Source organism: Pongo pygmaeus, chromosome 6 (genome assembly GCF_028885625.2).
Source record: "Pongo pygmaeus isolate AG05252 chromosome 6, NHGRI_mPonPyg2-v2.0_pri, whole genome shotgun sequence".
NCBI lineage: Eukaryota > Metazoa > Chordata > Mammalia > Primates > Hominidae > Pongo > Pongo pygmaeus.
This window is the reverse complement of record NC_072379.2, coordinates 21,540,435-21,560,930: the sequence shown is the minus strand read 5'-3', so window position 1 is coordinate 21,560,930 and position 20,496 is coordinate 21,540,435. Positions and strand designations below refer to the sequence as shown.

General features: G+C 43.6%; 1 protein-coding gene across 19 annotated transcripts in view; it reads left to right on the top strand.

Moving 5' to 3' along the window:
- Nucleotides 1–20,496, top strand: part of TPST1 (tyrosylprotein sulfotransferase 1) — a 148,144-nt gene that overhangs the window by 17,917 nt on the left and 109,731 nt on the right. For all 19 annotated transcript variants that reach the window (XM_054495247.2, XM_054495249.2, XM_063668337.1 and 16 more), the window contains one exon: nt 12,653–13,598. In XM_054495247.2, coding sequence (XP_054351222.1) covers nt 12,754–13,598 — 845 coding nt within the window. In that variant the 5' untranslated portion in view covers nt 12,653–12,753. The remainder of the gene's footprint in view (nt 1–12,652; nt 13,599–20,496) is intronic.

Below are 20,496 nucleotides of genomic sequence, written 5' to 3'. Positions count from 1 at the left end.
AGGCCAAGTGTGGTGGCTCACGCCTGTAATCTCAGCACTTTGGGAGGCCGAGGTGGGTGGATCACAAGGTCAGGAGATCGAGACTATCCTGGCTAACACGGTGAAACCCTGTCTCTACTAAAAAATACAAAAGAAGAATTAGCTGGGCATGGTGGCGGGCACCTGTAGTCCCAGCTACTTGGGAGGCTGAGGCAGGAGAATGGCATGAACCCGGGAGGTGGAGCTTGCAGTGAGCTGAGATCGTGCCACTGCACTCCAGCCTGGGCCACAGAGTGAGACTCCATCTCAAAAAAAAAAAAAAAAAATTTCCTTGCTTTGTATTTTATCTGGTGTTCATGTATCTGCTGCATATTAAATGATGAATGGGTTTTAATTTGTGATGTAAAGGAACTTAAATATTAAATAGTCTAGTGAGGTAAACTAACCACAATACAGCGGTATGTGTACTTTGAGGTTACAGAAGAGGGAAAAATTGATTTTTGTGCAGGAAAGATGAAAAAAGGCAGTCAGGGACAGGTTGACTGAGGAGATATGTGTAAAAGAGAGAAAGTGGCATGGTACTGGAGGCGGCACCATGAGCAGAGGCCGGGCGTGGAGGGGTCTGATGTCAATGGGGAATGGTTCTCAGGGGGTCAGGCTGCATGGGAGGAGTGCTGGGAGGTGAAGGTAAAGGTGGAAGATAAGCAGGAGACAGTGAAGGAAGGGTGCCCTGGGCCCCTGTTCTTTAAAAGCCCCTTCACATGTTTCCATGTGATTGCCCCAGCAGTGCTGTGAGAGAACTTGTAGGTGTCCCTTTTTCCTTTGCATTTTGTCTCCAGTCTGTCTTCTTCCTTTCATAATTTCTACTCTAATTACTTGTGAAGAAGGGTTTGGTTATCATTATCTCTATTTTGTGGATGACAGAACTGATGCTTAATGATTTATCTAGTGCCATGTGACTAAGAAAAAACTGATTCCAGACTAGAGCCCAGGTCTTCTGACTCTAATACACCAGGCTTCTTTTACATTAATTCAATGCCATCTTCTCTTCTACTTTTTCTATTCAGTTACTTTTCATTCTAAAGGTTATGAGGGGCTGGGTGTGGTGGTTCATGTTTGTAATTCCAGCACTTTGGGAGGCTGATGTGGGAGGATCACTTGAGGCCAGGGGTTCAAGACCAGCCTGGGCATCATAAGGAGGCCTTTTCTCTACAAAAAAGAAAGAAAGAAAGAAACAAAAAATTAGCCAGGTATGGTTTGCATGCCCCTGCAGTCCCAGCTACTTAGGAGGCTGAGGTGGGAGGATCACTTGAGCCCAGGAGTTGGAGGCTGCAGTGAGCTATGTGCCATTGCACTCCAGCCTGGGTGACAGACTAAGACCCTGTCTCAAAAAAAAAAAAAAAAAAAAAAAGTTACAAGGTTGGTAGAAAAATGGCATAAACTTGAGTTACCGAATAAGAATATATAATTTGAAGAAATTTGCTTTTTTTGTTCCTCATCATGGGTGGTCTAAACAGATTATAAACATGAGCTTGACGAATCTAGAAGATAAATAGTTTAGCCAACAATGACTTCCTGATTTATAGGTCTGAGAAGTTTGGAACTTGGTAACTTCAATTTTTTATTTTGTTTTATTTCATTTTAACTCTTTATTATGAAAAATTTCAAACATATCCAAAATAGAGACAGCTATATTGAGCCCTCAAGTACCCATCACCCAGCTTCAACAATGAGCTCATGGCAGTCTAATTTCATATATACCCTCCACACATTCCTGCTCTCAGATATTTCTGAAGCAAAGCCGAGACATCATTTCATTTAACTTGAACCTTTACAGATGTTATGCTTTAGTTTAACCTGTGCTCCTGTCTCCATTTGTGTTCTAGGCATTAGGTCCAGTTCTTGGTATGGGTTTTTTTGAATTTCACTGCTCCTTTAAGTAGTGAGTATCAGCTGACTTTCAAAGATTGTCAGCTGTGTATACCATATTCTTCTTGCCATTTGCGACTCGTTAGTGGGTCTGGTGCCAGCCCCTAACGTGCAGCTAGGAAAAGTTGTTCCCATGTTGATGCTCTGACCATGAGCTGACAAGAATGGATCTTGCAACAATGGTTTCATTTAGGTCAGATTTGAAGTTTCTACTGCATGGCAAAGCTGTCATTCAAAATCAGTCTCTGTGCATTTATTCATTGGCAAGTTCAAGCATGTGATAAAATTATTTTTCCTTTTGCTAACAGGCTAGAAGTAAATGGAGAAACCAGATACAGACTGGACTTTAGTCAGCAGGCACAGTGGTATTGGCTGTTGCTGTTTGCCACGTTGGTTGGCATCATGAATGGGCATGAGAGGCAAGGAACTAGTGATTAACAAAGGAAAGACAGTTTTTAGGGGTGTTGTTACATTCCTATAATTTATCTTTTGCTAGGACATGTCCCCAGCATCTCTTTGGACCTAGAATATAGCCATGTTCCTGATTATAACAGCAGGGTGTGGTGAATGTGCTCTTGAGTGTGTGTACCTGGGCCTGTGTGTGTGCACTGGGTATTGGGCATGGCCTTGCTGGCTACTGACCTCTGTATCTCTACTTTTGTTGACTGATCCTGTTTTTGGTTAGCAATCTTAGTTTATAAAATTTGCAAATATGTAAGTATAGAAATGTAATGTCAGCACTCTCTTCTCTAAGGCATTATTTCTAGGAGTCTATTTCATTTGGCCTGCTGGGAAAGAGCAGTTCTATTATTAATAGTGATTCCTCAGATACGTTTATTGCAGTGTTTCAGTGCTTTTTCTTTCCCCTGGAGATAAAACTGAGCCTGAATTTTTTTTTTTTTTTTTTTTGAGACGGAGTTTCACTCTTGTTGCCCAGGCTGGAGTGCAATGGCACGATCTTGGCTCACCGCAACCTCCACCTCCTGGGTTCAAGCGATTCTCAAGCCTCAGCCTCCTGAGTAGCAGGGATTATAGGAACGCGCCACCATGCCTGGCTAATTTTGTATTTTTAGTAGAGACGGGGTTTCTCCATGTTGGCCAGGCTGGTCTCGAACTCCTGACCTCAGGTGATCCGCCCGCCTTGGCCTCCCAAAGTGCTGGGATTATAGGCGTGAACCACCACGCCCGGCCCATTCTGGTATTCTTTTTAGATCAGCCTTAGCTCTGTAAATGTCCTAGTTGAGAAAATATTGATCTGTTTGTCTGAAAATACAGCAAAGTGGAGTTTAAAAGTAAGGGAAAGAGGGCCGGGCACAGTGGCTCATGCCTGTAATCCCAGAGCTTTGGGAGGCTGAGGCGGGTGGATCACCTGAGATCAGGAGTTCAAGGCCAGCCTGGGCAACATGGTGAAACCTCATCTCTACTAAAAATACAAAAATCAGCTGGACGTGGCGGCACATGCCTGTAATCCCAGCTACTGGGGAGGCTGAGGCAGGAGAATCACTTGAACTCAGAAAGCGGAGGTTGCAGTGAGCTGAGATTGTGCCATTGCATTCCAGCCTGGGTGACAGAGAGAGACTCAGTCTCAATAAATAAATAAGTAAAAAGAAATAAAGTAACGGATAGAGGCCATGTTTGTGTGTGTGCATGCACGCGCACACGTGTGTAAACACACATGCACACAGTGTTTCAGTATATAAGGGTAATGATCAGGCCAGCTTTTACTGTACTTCTTAAATCAAAGGACTACCTTTTTTAGAATTTGAGAAGAATTAGTATGAAGGTGTGAGTGGAGCCTCAAACACTATAGTCTCTTATCTAGAAAAAGGTACTTCCCAGTTTGGTTAGGTACCTGTTTTTTTTTTTTTTTTTTTTTTTTTTGTGAGACGGAGTCTTGCTCTGTCGCCCAGGTTGGAGTGCAGCAGTGTGATCTCGGCTCACTGCAAGCTCCGCCTCCCAGGTTCACGCCATTCTCTTGTCTCAGCCTCCCGAGTAGCTGGGACTACAGGCGCCCGCCAGCATGCCTGGCTAATTTTTTGTACTTTTTAGTAGAAACGGGGTTTCGCCATGTTAGCCAGGATGATCTCGATCTCCTGACCTCGTGATCCGCCCGCCTCGGCCTCCCAAAGTGCTGAGATTACAGGCGTGAGCCACTGTGTCCTGCCAGGTACCTGTTTTTTGTAGGCTCAGTATACACTGTGAGCTGGTGCTCTGCTAAGTATGCTCTGGTAGAGGACGGGACATAGGCAAATCTCTGGGCTTCAGGCATTCAACATCTTTTGGACTAAGTAAAATATATATGATTCAATGAATAGTGTCCTTTGAAGAATAGGTAAGATTTAGAGAAGTCACAAGGAGAATGTGCTATTTGGGCCTCAGTTTGTACATCTATAAAATGAGAGCATTATACGTAGGTGATCTAAAGGCCCCTCTTAGGACTGATTCTGCAAGTTAAGAAACATCCAAAGAGAGAAAATTAGGCTTCACAAGCTTAATGAAAACAAATGAGAATGTTTTTGGAGAAGCCAAAATCCCTTTGTTTTCCCTTTTTGGTATCCCTTACAAGGCCTTTGATCATTTACTTGTATTCAGATATCTTGAAGGGCTATGGAACATACTCTCCCCCTATTAATTAACATACATTTAGTGAATGCCTTTTAATGTTTAATTTAAAATACAGCAGAAATTAAAACTTGAAGAAAATCACTCAAATTTGTGTCAGTTGACAACTAACAAGTATGCTTGAATATATGGCAAGGTATTCTTTGCCCTAAATTATCCCTTAGTAAAGAGGGAGTTGCCTTCATTTGAGTCCTTGTGAAACTTCTGAAGGTGAGGGGTGCCTTCTCAATTACTTTGAACAACAAACTACTGTTTTGGGATGATAAGCTATTATCATCAATTAGTGCTACTTTTTGGATGCCTATAGGGATTTCCTGACAGAAGCAGTGGAAAAACAGGCAGAGAAATTTAACACAGTTTGATGTTGGAGGCCTTAAAATAAGCTTTTTTTTTTTTTTTTTTGAGATGGAGTCTCACTCTGTCGCCCAAGCTGGAGTGCAGTGGTGCAGTCTCAACTCGCTGCAACCTCCGCCTCCTGGGTTCAAGCAATTTTCTGCCTCAGCCTCCCGCGTAGCTGGGATTACAGGTGCCCGCCACCATGCCTGGCTAATTTTTGTATTTTTAGTAGAGACGGGGTTTCACCATCTTGGCCAGGCTGGTCTTAAACTCCTGACCTTGTGATCCACCCGCCTCGGCCTCCCAAAGTGCTGGGATTACAGGCGTGAGCCACTGCACCCAGCCCAAAATAAGCCTTTAAGTGACCATTTGGAAAACAAATACCAGGCTTTGAGCAGAGGAATGGCACTATCTTTTTGTTTAATTAATTAATTAATTAATTAAGTTAGTTTTTAGAGCTGGGGTGTGGCTCTGTTGCCCAGACTGGAGGGCAGTGGTGTGATCATGGCTCACTGCAGCGTCGACCTCCTGGATATCAGCAATCCTCCCACCTCAGCTTCCCCAGACCTTTTGTTTTATAAAAACAAGGACCCCTCTGGATGCCGAGTTGAGAATAGACGCTAATGGGCAGCAGTAGAAGTAAGGATACCTGTCAGTAATCCTGGTGCAAGATGCTGGCACTGGTAGTGGATGTGTTGAGAAGTAGTCTGATTCTGACTGTATTTTGAAAGTAGAGCCAACAGAATTTTTTTTTTTTTTTGGTCAGATTTGGATGTTGGGTATGAGAAAGAGATGAATCAAATATTTATTAAATCCTTTATAATCAAGCACACTTCACCCTCCCTTACCTAACAATTCCTCTTCTAAAATTTAGTTTAAGAAAACAATCGTGTGTAAAGATGTTTGTAAATACAAGAATAGTTATCATAGTAATATATCACAGTAATGAAGATTTAAAAACATGCAAATAATAATGGAGAATCAGCTAAATAAATGCTGGTAAATCCTTTCAGTAGAGTACTATGCAGCCATTAAAATGACCTACAAGTATGTTTTTGGACAAGGAAATGCATTACAAGTATATTTCCAGGTTTAGTTTTTGTATGTATTTTGCTGGGAATTTGAGGTTTCTTTTTTTTGTTTTTCAAAATTAGTTTTCAATACTGAGAGTATTTTAATGGGAAGTCATTAGAGGGTATCAGAAACTATTGGTTGCTGCTTTAGTAATGTAGAAGGCTCTCATGTTAACTTTTGATTGGTGAATATTTTGTATCTCTACTTTCAAAGGTAGTTACCTTGTTTTTCTGTGATCAAATTGTTGCTAAGGAAATTTTATTTTCTTGCTCTCTTTCAGCAAATCAACTAAGGTAATTTTTGAAAGAAGTTGAATCATTTATTACCTGTTGCATTCTGACATGTATCAGAAGTTGGCAAGTTAAGTGTAATTTAAAATAGTACAAAATTTTATCAAAAAGCTTTGCCATTTCAGAGTAGTTATTTATCTTCCCTCATGTATCATATATGTAACCCCCTAAATAAATGGAATATACTAGAAGAATCATTCCTGTATAACTGTCTGTATAAATGGTTGAAATGAAATCAACCATATTGGATCCATGAGCTTATTGGATCCATAAGAACACTTCTCTTTGGTTCACTGAATGAGTTTGGTTTGCTTTGTTCAGATTTTAAATCAATTTTTATTTAAGTGTTCATAAGATGGAAAATACAAGACTTCTTCTAGGATCATTTCTCTGCTATAAATTATTTGCTTCATATATTTCTATCACACCCAATCTGTTATCTGTTCAATCACAAACATTAATTGGAAAATTGAGGATCAGAAACTCCTGTTCTTGGTCCTCTCCTGCCATCTGTCTTCCTCCTTCCCTCATGTTTCCCCTCAAATCTCTTGTGATTAAAAAAAAACATTTTTGAAATTACTACATAATAAAATAGAATTTTTTATGCACAGTTCTGTGACTTTTGATACGTATATTGAGTCATGTAACAGTTACAATACAGAAAAGTTCCATCATCCCAGTTATATCCCTTGATAGTCACATAGTCCCCTGGCATCCACTGATCTATAGTTTTGTCTTTTTGAGGATGTTTTGTGAAAGGAATACTTTTGAGAATGGCTTCTTTTTTTTTTTTTTTTTTTTTTTTGAGACAGTCTCGCTCTGTCACCCAGGCTGGAGTGCAGTGGCACGATCTCGACTCACTGCTAGCTCCGCTTCCTAGATTCACTCCATTCTCCTGCCTCAGCCTCCCGAGTAGCTAGGACTACAGGCGCTCGCCAACACGCCTGGCTAATTTTTTGTATTTTTAGTAGAGATGGGGTTTCACCGTAGCAAGGATGGTCTCGATCTCCTGACCTCATGATCTGCCCACCTTGGCCTTCCAAAGTGCTAGGATTACAGGTGTGAGCCTCCGCGCCCAGCCGGAAGCTTTCTTTTTTTGAATCTGTAATATGGTTTTACTTTCTTTAACCAAAATGTTATTGTATAATAGGATTGACTCTTCTCTGTTTTCTACATTATTCTCTTTTCTTGCCGTTGTTTCCTTTTCTTTCTACCTGGCTCCTTTTGAATTGAACATTAGGATATCATCTTAAGTGTGTCTTTTAACATAATGGATACAATGTTCTGCATAGACTTTTTTTTTTTTTTTGAGACAGAGTCTTGCTCTGTTGCCCAGACTGGAGTGCAATGGCGCGAACTCGGCTCGCTGCAAGCACCGCCTCCCGGGTTCACGCCATTCTCCTGCATAGACATTTTAATGCTATATTGCCACCAATTATCTTAATACTTTTTTCTTTGCAGTTTTTTCTTATTAAGCTGATATTTTAATCTCAACCTAGTCTTTGTGATTCTTTGTTGAAGGTTTATATAGTGCCTGGCACAAAACTGTGTGCTCAAACGTATATTGAATGAATGATTAAAAGATTATACACATGAATAAATAAGAACCAGTTCTTAGTTGGTGTATTCTACTGAGACTGTCAAAGCATTTCTCTAGTAATGAATTCCTTTTTTAAAAAAAAGCTGTATTGAAGTGTAATTTATATATATAGTATGTGAACTTCCCAAATCTGAGACAGGTATCAGTTAATTTAGAAAGTTTATTTTGCCAAGGTTGGGGAACACGCCTGTGAAACAGCCTCAGGAAGTCCTGATGACCTGTGCCCAAGGTGGTTGAGATACAGCTTGGTTTTATACATTTTAAGGAGACATGAGACATCAATCAATATATGTAAGAAGTACATTGGTTCTGTTTGGAAAGGTGGGACAGCTCGAAGCAAAGGCAGGAAGACTTGAAGCGGGGAAGGGGCTTCCAGGTCACTGATAGGTGAGAGACGCACAGTTGCATACTTTTGAGTTTCTGATTAGCCTTTCCAAAGGAGGCAATCATATATGCATCTATCTGTCTGACTGAGACTGACACCTGTCTCAGATTTTGGAGGTTCACATACTATATATATAAATTACACTTCAATACAGCTTTTTTTTTTAAAAAAGGAATTCATTACTAGAAAAATACTTTGACAGACAGTGAGCAGAGGGATGACTTTGAATAGAATGGGAGGCAGGTTTGCTATAATCAGTTCCCAGCTTGACTTTTCCCTTTAGCTTAGTGATTTGGGGGCCCCAAGATTTATTTTCCTTTCACAAGTATGAGGGTGTAATTCAATAATTTTTTAGTAGATTTTATAGGGTTGTACAACTATGACAACAGTTCAGTTTTAGAACAGTTCAGTCACCGCAAAAAGTTCCTTCATGTAAGCTTGCACTTAAATCCCTGCTTCTTCACTCTGCTGTCTCTATAAATTTGCCTTGTCATTTAAATGTATGCTTATGTTGCTCTCATATATATATGTATATACACACACACTTTTAGGATTGTTTATATCTAAACAACTTTAATGAAGTATATATAGTGTAAAGTATATGTACTTTATTTAAGTATATATACTTAAAGTATATATACTGCCTTTGCTTCGAGCTGTCCCACTTTTCCAAACAGAACCAATGTACTTCTTACATATATTGATTGATGTCTCATGTCTCCTTAAAATGTATAAAACCAAGCTGTATCTCAACCACCTTGGGCACAGGTCATCAGGACTTCCTGAGGCTGTTTCACAGGCGTGTTCCCCAACCTTGGCAAAATAAACTTTCTAAATTAACTGATACCTGTCTCAGATTTGGGAAGTTCACATAATATATATAAATTACACTTCAATACAGCTTTTTTTAAAAAGAAGTGTGTACACACTTTATAATTGTTTTCATTTTTAAGCATGGCTTTCTAGGAGTTGCCTTCCTGTCTGTATAGCTTAGTGATCAGTGCTTGGACAGTGGTTGCCTCAGACATCTTGAGCCAGTAAGGCGTTTGTCCTCTGCCAGTAGATCTCTGTGGGTAGAGAGCACATACAAAGTTTAAGCTGTTTTCAGATCTGCCGTCTTTTACTTTCCACCCAGTCCTTTCATGTCTCCTCTGTGCCTGCATGCCACTTCTGGGTTGGCCAACAAATGTGCCCCACCCGGACTGCAACCTCCGCCTTCTAGAGCTGTTCACCCTCTCACTCGCCTCCCACCTGCTCCATCACTTACTCTGACAGTGCAGGTGGTCATGTGTGTTCTTCCCCACTCCAAACTCAGTGAACTCCCTTCCACTCCAGCAGCAAAGCTGTCAGTCCTAATGGTTTGCCTTGCCCTGCTCTGCCTTGCAGAACCTCTGTACCTACTGAATGGGTAGATGAGGTGGGAGTAACCTTACACAGACTCTTATTGTTCTTACCCACCTTTTAGCAGTTTTTCAAGCATAAATGCTTCTCAGGTTGTTGTATTCTTCTGGTGGATTTCCAGAGCACTGAAAGGGTTGTTTTGCCCATTTCACCCAGCTTTATCATTGGTTTTTGGGGAGAGGAATTAACTACCTTCTCACTAGGCTGTAGCTGGAAGTCTTCCCTCTCAGAATGTATTTTTTAGTGTAGTTAGTCATTTCTCCAGGTATATTTACTATATCCTAGGGTTCTCCAGAAAAACAAAACTAAACCCCTGTGTTAGGGTTTTACAGAAAAACAACCAGTAGTCAGGGTAAGGCAAACCATTAGGACTGGCTGCTTTGCTAGTGGGTTGGAAGGGATCTCACTGAATTTAGAGTGGTGGATAACACGCATGCCCACTCTGTATATGGGGAGGGGTTGGGGGTAGGGAGGGAAAGAGACTGATTTTAAGGAATTCACTTATGCGATTGTGGGGCTTTCAAGTCTGAAATTCATAGGGCAGTTGGGCAGAGATGAGTTGATGTTGCAGTCTTGGGTCGGGTTGCTACTTCTTGTGGCCCAATAACGAGATGCAGATGAACTGGGGAGGAAGAGAGTTTTTATTTCTGTAACTGTTACAGGGAGGACTGGAAATTATCACCAGACTGACTTAAAATTACAAAGTTTTTCTGAGCTTATGTACCTTCTAACCTATATGTCTGCATGTAAGTGTGCATTCATCTGAAGATGTAAGTGATTAACTTCTTTTAATCTGTAACTAAAGTCTGAGTCCTGAAGCGCTTCTTCTGGAGCCTCAGTAAGTTTACTTAATCTAAATGGGTCTAGGTTCTGGTGTGATTACCCTTATCTTATCTCCTGCTAAATCACAGAGATTTGGGGAGTTCCTTCAGACCTCCAATAAACTTGTTTGTGGAGGCCTGGGGAGTTTCTTCAGACCTCTAATAAAACTTGTTTAATCCTAAATGGGTCCTGTTAAGAATTCTTTCATTATTTTGTCATGCTTTAAGGCCCAGGAAAGGCCTAGGCAAAACTCTTGGTGCGCTTTTGTTACATTCCAGCCTTTGTATAACAGCACTGGCTTTTTTTCTTAGCTTTTAATATTTAACTTAACCACTCACTCAGTACTGAAACAGTTGTTATGGAGGCCTGCGTTAGTGAGACCTGGCCTGCCACAGTCTTAACTCCAGATTCTGCTGGGTAGCAGGCTGGACCCACAGGCAGGGTTTCTATGTTGTAGTTCTTTTCCAGGAAACCTCAGTCTTTGCTCTTAAAGCCTTTACCTGTTAGATGAGGCCTTCCTGTATTATGGAGGGTAATCCACTTTACTAGAAATCTGTTGATTTAAATGTTAATCACATCTAAAATATACCTTCACAGCCATATGTAGATTGGTGTTTGACCAAACAACTGGGCACCAAAGTCTAGCCAAGTTGACACATAAAATTAACTGTCACACTTGCCTTCTGAGGATTCAGGGTAAATTATTTTGGTGTAGATGTAGTCTGGTTGCTGTCTGTTTCCCACTGTATACCCTTGCTTTAGCTAAACTAGCAGCTCCAGCTGTTTCATATACATGCTTCTGCTTTTGCACATCCATGTCTTTGGTCATAGTGTACCTGCAGCGTAGAGTGCTTCCTGTGTCCAGATCTTACCTGTCCTTCTGAGGATTAGATCACAGATACTTATACATACAATTTTCTTTGCAGCCTATACACTAGCTCTCCTAAACTTCTTCCTGTCACCTAATTATGCTGTGTTCTGTCTTGCCATTGTGCTTTTGCACACAAGTTCCTTTGGTTTAGAATATCCCTCCCTCTCTCTTTTCTTTTCTTTTTTAAGAGACAGGGTCTCAGTGTGTTGCCTGGGCTGGTCTCGAACTCCTGAGCTCAAATGATCCTCCCATCTCGGTCTCCCAAAGAGCTGTGATTACAGGCGTAAGCTGCTGCACCTGGTCCTTCCTTCCTACTTTCTGTAAAACTTTTACAGCTTCCTCAGGTCAATTACATGCTCCTTTTCATTATGCTCCCATTGTCCCTTTGTGTATTTCCACGGAGGCACTCATCACATTTTGTTGTTATTGTTTACATATCTGTCTGTCAAAAGACTTTGTTTTCCAAGAGCAGAGGTTACTATACTGTTTTCCTTTTCAAAGTTGGTCCTCAGTCGAGCGTGAGTATCCAGTCTGTAGTACCTAAATAAATTGTGGGATAATAAACTGAATCTCTGTTAAAGATTTGGAAGTTGTTTCATATTTCTTCTATAATTTCTCATTGTTAGAATGTGGAGATAATGACTGCTTGGAGATAAAGCAAGTGTGAATAGCAGAGATCAGCCTTGGGTTGGACTCCAGACATTCTTGGGCTTATTAAATATTTGGTTAACTCACTGATAGAAATAGTTTTATTTATTTTCCATTCTTTACCAGGTACATAGCTTCAAAATTACTTCATTAACAAAAGCTGTTTCTGATTATAAACATTGATTTATTTTTACTCAAATTTGTATATACTGTATATACTGAGTAAAACAAATTTTACTCTTTTTTTTTTTTTTTTTTTTTTTTTTTTTGAGACAGAGTCTTGCTTTGTTGCCTAGGCTGGAGTGCAGTGGCACGATCTCGGCTCACTGCAAGCTTTGCCTCCTGGATTCACGCCATTCTCCTGCCTCAGCCTCCCGAGTAGCTGGGACTACAGGCACCCGCCACCACGCCCAGCTAATTTTTTTTTGTATTTTTTTTTGGTAGACACGGGGTTTCACCGTGTTGGCCAGGATGGTCTCCATCTCCTGACCTCATGATCCACCTGCTTTGGCCTCCCAAAGTGCTGGGATTACAGGCGTGAGCCACCGCGCCCAGCCTCAAATTTGTTTTAAGAATATCAAAGAATCCAAGACTGTTTCAGCTTCTTTCTACCTAAAATGCAGTGGTGATAACTGGTGACTGATTTGTAAGCAATCTCAATGTAATGATAAATAACCTTTTCCTTTCTCTACTAGATGTTGGTTATCTTTCTGAAGAAGACTCTCCATGGCCTGAACATTTTCCGAAAATCATTTTGAGTAAAATATCTGTTTAATAACAAGATAACCACATCAAGATGGTTGGAAAGCTGAAGCAGAACTTATTATTGGCATGTCTGGTGATTAGTTCTGTGACTGTGTTTTACTTGGGCCAGCATGCCATGGAATGCCATCACCGGATAGAGGAACATAGCCAGCCAGTCAAATTGGAGAGCACAAGGACCACTGTGAGAACTGGCCTGGACCTCAAAGCCAACAAAACCTTTGCCTATCACAAAGATATGCCTTTAATATTTATTGGAGGTGTGCCTCGGAGTGGAACCACACTCATGAGGGCCATGCTGGACGCACATCCTGACATTCGCTGTGGAGAGGAAACCAGGGTCATTCCCCGAATCCTGGCCCTGAAGCAGATGTGGTCACGGTCAAGTAAAGAGAAGATCCGTCTGGATGAGGCTGGTGTTACTGATGAAGTGCTGGATTCTGCCATGCAAGCCTTCTTACTAGAAATTATTGTTAAGCATGGGGAGCCAGCCCCTTATTTATGTAATAAAGATCCTTTTGCCCTGAAATCTTTAACTTACCTTGCTAGGTTATTCCCCAATGCCAAATTTCTCCTGATGGTCCGAGATGGCCGGGCATCAGTACATTCAATGATTTCTCGAAAAGTTACTATAGCTGGATTTGACCTGAACAGCTATAGGGACTGTTTGACCAAGTGGAATCGTGCTATAGAGACCATGTATAACCAGTGTATGGAGGTTGGTTATAAAAAGTGCATGTTGGTTCACTATGAACAACTTGTCTTACATCCTGAACGGTGGATGAGAACACTCTTAAAGTTCCTCCAGATTCCATGGAACCACTCAGTATTGCACCATGAAGAGATGATTGGGAAAGCTGGGGGAGTGTCTCTGTCAAAGTGAGTAGAAGATACGTTTTTTATTTTGACTCTATATTTAGCTAATAATAATCTATACGTATGTATTTATGTGTTTTATGTATATATGTGTGTATGTACCTGTGTGTATATATAGAAACTGAAGACCTTTTCTGGAACAGATACAGCTTCATTGATGAGGTTTCTTTTTTTATTAATTCTCTACTAGTTTATTACAGATGTTCACTTATTTATACTTCATTTTTTCATTTATATATCGTGGCCCTCTTTATTTGTTTGATGGATACAAACCCACCTTACAGGTGGTGAAAAGCCTTCTTCAAGGTCTCAGACCTTAATGTCCATCATTCAGTTTTAGTGGCTTCTGATTTCTAATTTCTAGATATTGTTGTTAATGAGGATAGTTGGCTTTTGTGTGGATTAAGGTTGAAATCAGGAAGTGCATATATCATGTTAATGAGCACATAGTGAATTATAAGCATTTTGAAATTTTCAGTGGTAGAGAAAAATAAAAGCTTCGTCTAACCTAATCTCTTCATTTTATGGACAAGAAGACTGAGTCACAGTAAGATTAAAACAATTTGTTCAGATTTAGATGGCAAGGCCAGAATTCGAATCTGTGCCTTGGTCTCAGTGAGGTCGTGCTTTTCTCCATGGCATTTTACTACGTGTCGTGCTTCCTTTGTCATCTGAAGGATATAACCTCTCTTATTTTTTACAGAAGTCTAGAGAATCTCTAAAACTTGGAAGCCTAATCCATACAAGAAGTTCCTTGGATTCAAAACTTCTCAAATGATGATTTTTAGCATTTTGCTTCTTTTCTTACGAAGTGACAACTAGTATACCCTCTAACCTGTCTTAATGACTTATATACCTGGGATGAGGATATAAAAATGGAAACTACTATTAAATTCAGATAGCATCTCTTCATGAAGAAGAGTTGGCTATAACTAAATTTTATTTTTGTTTTTTTTTTATTCATCAAAGTAATATATAACACCTGTAAAAAAGAAAAAGCAGTATACTTTCCTTGTGTGCCCTTCTTACTTTCACCAAGGAATATCTCCTTAATTTTTTTTTGCTGTATAGAACTTGTATAGTAAATAGATTTCTTATGTAGATAATCTCAAAGGAACAGCTGCCTGCCTATACCAAGCTTTCAATTATTGATTATAAGTTATGACATACCATCATTGTAGTGGCTCTAGGTTGTTTTTATTGATTCAAAGAAAATTTCAGCTCTGGCTACTCTGATTGCAGTTTATTATTATTTCCAGATAATAGACTATAATTGACCTGTATTAGGTATTTCAGTCTTTGTGCTTGTATGTTGGCCTGGCGCTGATGCCACCTACATCTGCTAATATAAAAGGAGGCCATTAGACCACCAGCCTCTTCAGTAGGGATTAAAGAGATATGCTCAAGTTAAATTTTGGTGCTAATCAGGAAGAGAACATTTTGTGTATATACTTGCTATGTTTAAGGTAAACAAAGGCCAAGAAAATTCATAGAAATTATATTACGAATTAATGAATTTTAGAAAGTAAAGAGATATTACTTAGCATTTCAGTATGTGGAATGGAGGCCCTGTAAGGCTCTATGTTTTGTCAAAAATTAACGTGTCACAATCATGAGTAGAACCTACCAATGCTTATTCCAAGATTTTTGCATTTGGGGTCTTTCTAGTTTGGGGCTATTATGGATAAAATTTGCTAAGAACGTTCTTGTACATTACTTTTGGTGGATATAGCATTCATTTCTTTTAGGTATATACCAATGAATAGAATTGCTGGATGACAAGGGGTGTGTGTGTGTGTGTTTGTGTGTGTGTGTTTAACAGATACTTTCTGACAGTTTTCCAAAGTGTCTCTATCATTCATGTATGGCTGTACTGTAGATGAACATGTTCTAGTTGCCTCACATCTTTACCAACACTTGGTATTTTAGTCTTTTCTGGTAGGCTACAATTGTTTTTTAAAACTTAAAAGCAAAATAATATTTGAACCCCTTGTTGAAAGAAAATCTTACCCAGAATTCCAGTATAAAACAAGAGCTGCTTTGGTTGAGGTGAGTCTAAACTAGACCATATTTCCTTCTTTTTTTTTTGAGATGGAGTCTCTCTCTGTCATCCAGGCTGGAGTGCAGTGGCATGATCTCTGCTCACTGCAACCTCCATCTCCCAGGCTCAAGTGATCCTCCCATCTCAGCCTCCTGAGTAGCTGGGATTACAGGCACGTATCACTATGCCCAGCTAATTTTTTTTTTTTTTTTTTTGTATTTTTGGTAGAGCCCCATGTTGGCCAGACTGGTCTCAAACTCCTGAGTTCAGGCAATCATGTACCTCAGCCTCCCAGAGTACTGGGGTTACAGGTGTGAGCCACTATGCCTGGCCAGCCATACTTTTTTAAGATTGAATCCCTACTCTCAAAAACTGCTTTTTGGGGAATAAGGTAGAAACATACAAAATTATTACATAGTGCCAAGTTGTAAATATCCCATGTTCATTATAATAAAGAATTTATTGCCCAGAGTCAGTCATCCTGTGTGCTTTTCTTTTTATTTAAATATTTTTATTCTGGGAAAATGGTTTTTTTTTTTTGTTTGTTTGTTTGTTTTTTGAGACGGAGTCTTGCTCTGTCGCCCAGGCTAGCTGGGACTATAGGTGCCCCCCACCATGCCCAGCTAATTTTTTTATTTTTATTTTTAGTAGAGACGGGGTTTCACCGTGTCAGCCAGGATGGTCTCGATCTCCTGACCTCGTGATCTGCCCGTCTCGGCCTCCCAAAGTGCTGGGATTACAGGCGTGAGCCACCGCGCCTGGCCGAAAATTGTTTAAAATAAATATTTTAATACTTAGTTCAGTATTACTTAGTATTACAATACTTAAATATTTAGGCAGCCTTGAAGGTTTGAAGATGTCACCAGATGGCCTAGGGACACTTGTAGAAGTTGTTGAAAATAGAGATATCAGGAGGACTTCACAGTTCTGCCTCTTATCTTGTTAATTATGAGAGTTAATTTACTTTGCTTAGAAATTTCCAGTTATTTACAGTCAGCGTGGAATCTCTTGCTTCTCTGGGCTGTTCCAGTTACAGAAAAGTCAGAGGCTCCTGCTCAAGTATCTTGAAAAGAAAGCAGAAGTAAAGTTTGAAGCTATTTACGTTGCCCTCTTCTCATGGTTTGTGGAATTTTTTGTGGAATTTTAGTTGTCTCCGTCAGGGAACTTTTGGGAAGTTACAAGAGCGTACAGTTACTTCTGTTATTTTTTTTTTTTTTTTATGCATAAATATTTATTAATTTCCTGAGAAATAAATCTTCCAAGATACAGTGAAGCTTACATTTTTACTGTCAGAACTTAGACATTATCATTATTGATAAGAGACTATAAAGTAATGGCCTTTGACCATTACTCAGACAATTGAGTAGGCGACTGGAGAATGCTTCTCACCCCTTCTTTCTATGATGTGTAAACATGCTAAGCTTTGCCAAGATTGTCTTAATGAATTCTTTTTTTTTTTTTTTTTAATTTCTGAAGTATTTATTGATCATTCTTGGGTGTTTCTCGGAGAGGGGGATATGGCAGGGTCCTCCCAGACAGGGCGGCTGGGCAGAGGCGCCCCTCGCTTCCCAGACGGGGCCGCCCGGGCAGAGGCGCTCCTCTCCTCCCAGACGGGGCGGCCGGGCAGAGGCGCTCCTCACTTCCCCGACGGGGCCGCCCGGGCAGAGGCGCTCCTCGCTTCCCAGACGGGGCCGCCCGGGCAGAGGCGCTCCTCAGTTCCTCCCAGACCGGGTGGCAGCCGGGCAGAGGCGCTCCTCACCTCCCAGACGGGGCGGCCGGGCAGAGGCGCTCCTCACTTCCCCGACGGGGCGGCCGAGCAGAGGCGCTCCTCACTTCCCAGAGGGGGCGGCCGAGCAGAGGCGCTCCTCACTTCCCAGACGGGGCGGCCGGGCAGAGACGCTCCTCACTTCCTCCCAGATGGGGTGGCGGCCAGGCAGAGGCGCTCCTCACTTCCTCCCAGACGGGGTGGCGGCCAGGCAGAGGCGCTCCTCACCTCCCAGACGGGGCGGCCGGGCAGAGGCACTCCTCACCTCCCAGAGTGGGCGGCCGGGCAGAGGCGCTCCTCACTTCCCAGACGGTGTGGCGGCCGGGCAGAGGTGCTCCTCCCTTCCCAGATGGGGCAGCCAGGCAGAGGCGCTCCTCACTTCCTCCCAGATGGGGTGGCGGCCAGGCAGAGGCGCTCCTCACTTCCCAGAGGGGGCGGCCGGGCAGAGGTGCTCCTCACTTCCTCCCAGACGGGGTGGCAGCCGGGCAGAGGCACTCCTCACCTCCCAGACGGGGCGGCCGGGCAGAGGTGCTCCTCATCTCCCAGACGGGGCGGCCGGGCAGAGGTGCTCCTCATCTCCCAGATGGGGCAGCCGGGCAGAGGTGCTCCTCACTTCCTCCCAGACGGGGTGACGGCCGGGCAGAGGCACTCCTCACCTCCCAGACGGGGCGGCCGGGCAGAGGTGCTCCTCACCTCCCAGACGGAGTGGTCAGGCAGAGGCGCTCCTCACTTCCCATATGGGGTGGCGGCCGGGCAGAGGCGCTCCTCACTTCCCAGATGGGGCAGCCGGGCAGAGGTGCTCCTCACTTCCTCCCAGACGGGGTGGCAGCCGGGCAGAGGCGCTCCTCACCTCCCAGATGGGGTGGCCAGGCAGAGGCGCTCCTCCCTTCCCAGACGGAGTGGCCAGGCAGAGGCGCTCCTCACCTCCCAGAGTGGGCGGCCGGGCAGAGGCGCTCCTCACTTCCCAGAGTGGGCGGCCGGGCAGAGGCGCTCCTCACTTCCCAGAGTGGGCGGCCGGGCAGAGGCGCTCCTCACTTCCCATAGGGGGTGGCAGCCGGGCAGAGGCGCTCCTCACTTCCCAGATGGGGCAGCTGGGCAGAGGTGCTCCTCACTTCCTCCCAGACGGGGTGGCGGCCAGGCAGAGGCGCTCCTCACTTCCTCCCAGACGGGGTGGCGGCCAGGCAGAGGCGCTTCTCACCTCCCAGACGGGGCGGCCGGGCAGAGGCACTCCTCACCTCCCAGAGTGGGCGGCCGGGCAGAGGCGCTCCTCACTTCCCAGAGTGGGCGGCCGGGCATAGGCGCTCCTCACTTCCCATAGGGGGTGGCAGCCGGGCAGAGGCGCTCCTCACTTCCCAGATGGGGCAGCTGGGCAGAGGTGCTCCTCACTTCCTCCCAGACGGGGTGGCGGCCAGGCAGAGGCGCTCCTCACCTCCCAGACGGGGCGGCCGGGCAGAGGCACTCCTCACCTCCCAGACGGGGCGGCTGGGCAGAGGCGCTCCTCACCTCCCAGAAGGGGCGGCTGGGCAGAGGCGCTCCTCACTTCCCATATGGGGTGGCAGCCGGGCAGAGGCGCTCCTCACTTCCCAGACGGGGTGGCGGCCAGGCAGAGGCGCTCCTCACTTCCCAGATAGGGCAACAGGGCAGAGGCGCTCCTCACTTCCTCCCAGACGGGGCGGCCGGGCAGAGGTGCTCCTCATCTCCCAGACGGGGCAGCCGGGCAGAGGCGCTCCTCACTTCCTCCCAGACGGGGTGGCAGCCGGGCAGAGGCGCTCCTCACATCCCAGATGATGGGCGGCCGGGCAGAGGCGCTCCTCACTTCCCAGATAGGGCGGCCGGGCAGAGGGGCTCCTCACATCCCAGACGATGGGCGGCCAGGCAGAGACGCTCCTCACTTCCTAGACGGGGTGGCGGTGGGGCAGAGGCTGTAATCTTAGCACTTTAAGAGGCCAAGGCAGGAGGCTGGTAGGTGGAGGTTGCAGAGAGCCGAGATCACACCACTGCACTCCAGCCTGAGCACCATTGAGCATTGAGTTAGCGAGACTCCGTCTTCAATCCCAGCACCTCGGGAGGCCGCGGCAGGCAGATCACTCGAGGCCAGGAGCTGGAGACCAGCCCGGTCAACACGGCGAAACCCCGTCTCCACCAAAAATACAAAAACCATTCAGGCGTGGCGGCGCGCGCCTGCAATCCCAGGCACTCTGCAGGCCAAGGCAGGAGAGTCACAGGAGCCCGAGGCAGGGAGGTTGCAGCAAGCCGAGATCCCGGCAGTACAGTCCAGCTTCGGCAACAGAGGGAGACCGAAAAAAGAAGGAGAGGGAGACCGAAAAAAGAGGGGAGAGGGAGAGGGAGAGGGAGAGGGAGAGGGAGAGGGAGAGGGAGAGGGAGAGGGAGAGGGAGAGGGAGAGGGAGAGGGAGAGGTACTTCTGTTATTAAACTCATTATGATACCATGAAATTACCTGGAACAAATAAAAATCAAGTTTGCTAGGTCAAAAGAGCAAATCCAGAAAAGCAGATTAATGTAACAGTGACGCTTAGACAACAGGTACAGGAATCACAACTACAATTCAGAGACGAGTTCTTATCTACACTTAGGGCAGAAAGAGAATATAGCAACTATTAAACACAAATAAATTAGAATGAAAAAGATAATAGTAGTGATAAGTACAAGAGAACAAATAAGAACCTGAAAACTGAAACCCTACAGCTTCTAATAAGTAGAGCAGACAAAAAAATCCTCTAAATCAGATGAAAAGCAAAGAAAGACTGAATAAATGAGTGAAAATAATGCAAAAAGGTTTTTGGAAATAGAGACATTTTTGAGGAAGTAGGAAGAATAATTAGTAATTTATTAAATTTATAACACTGTTTCTTTTTAATATCCAAAGTGAAATTTAGTTTTGTTAAAGAAAAAATTATTCAGTGATACTTGATAAGGCATGAGGCAGTGTTTATTTAGCACCACTGCAGGAGGTACAGGGACCACTGCAGTCGGGTCTTGCAGTGGGGAATAGAGATTGGACTTAACTCTGAATACAGCATGGGCAAGTGGGAATTTGTAGCCAGGGAGCAAGGTGAGGGTCAGTGGATGGAAAA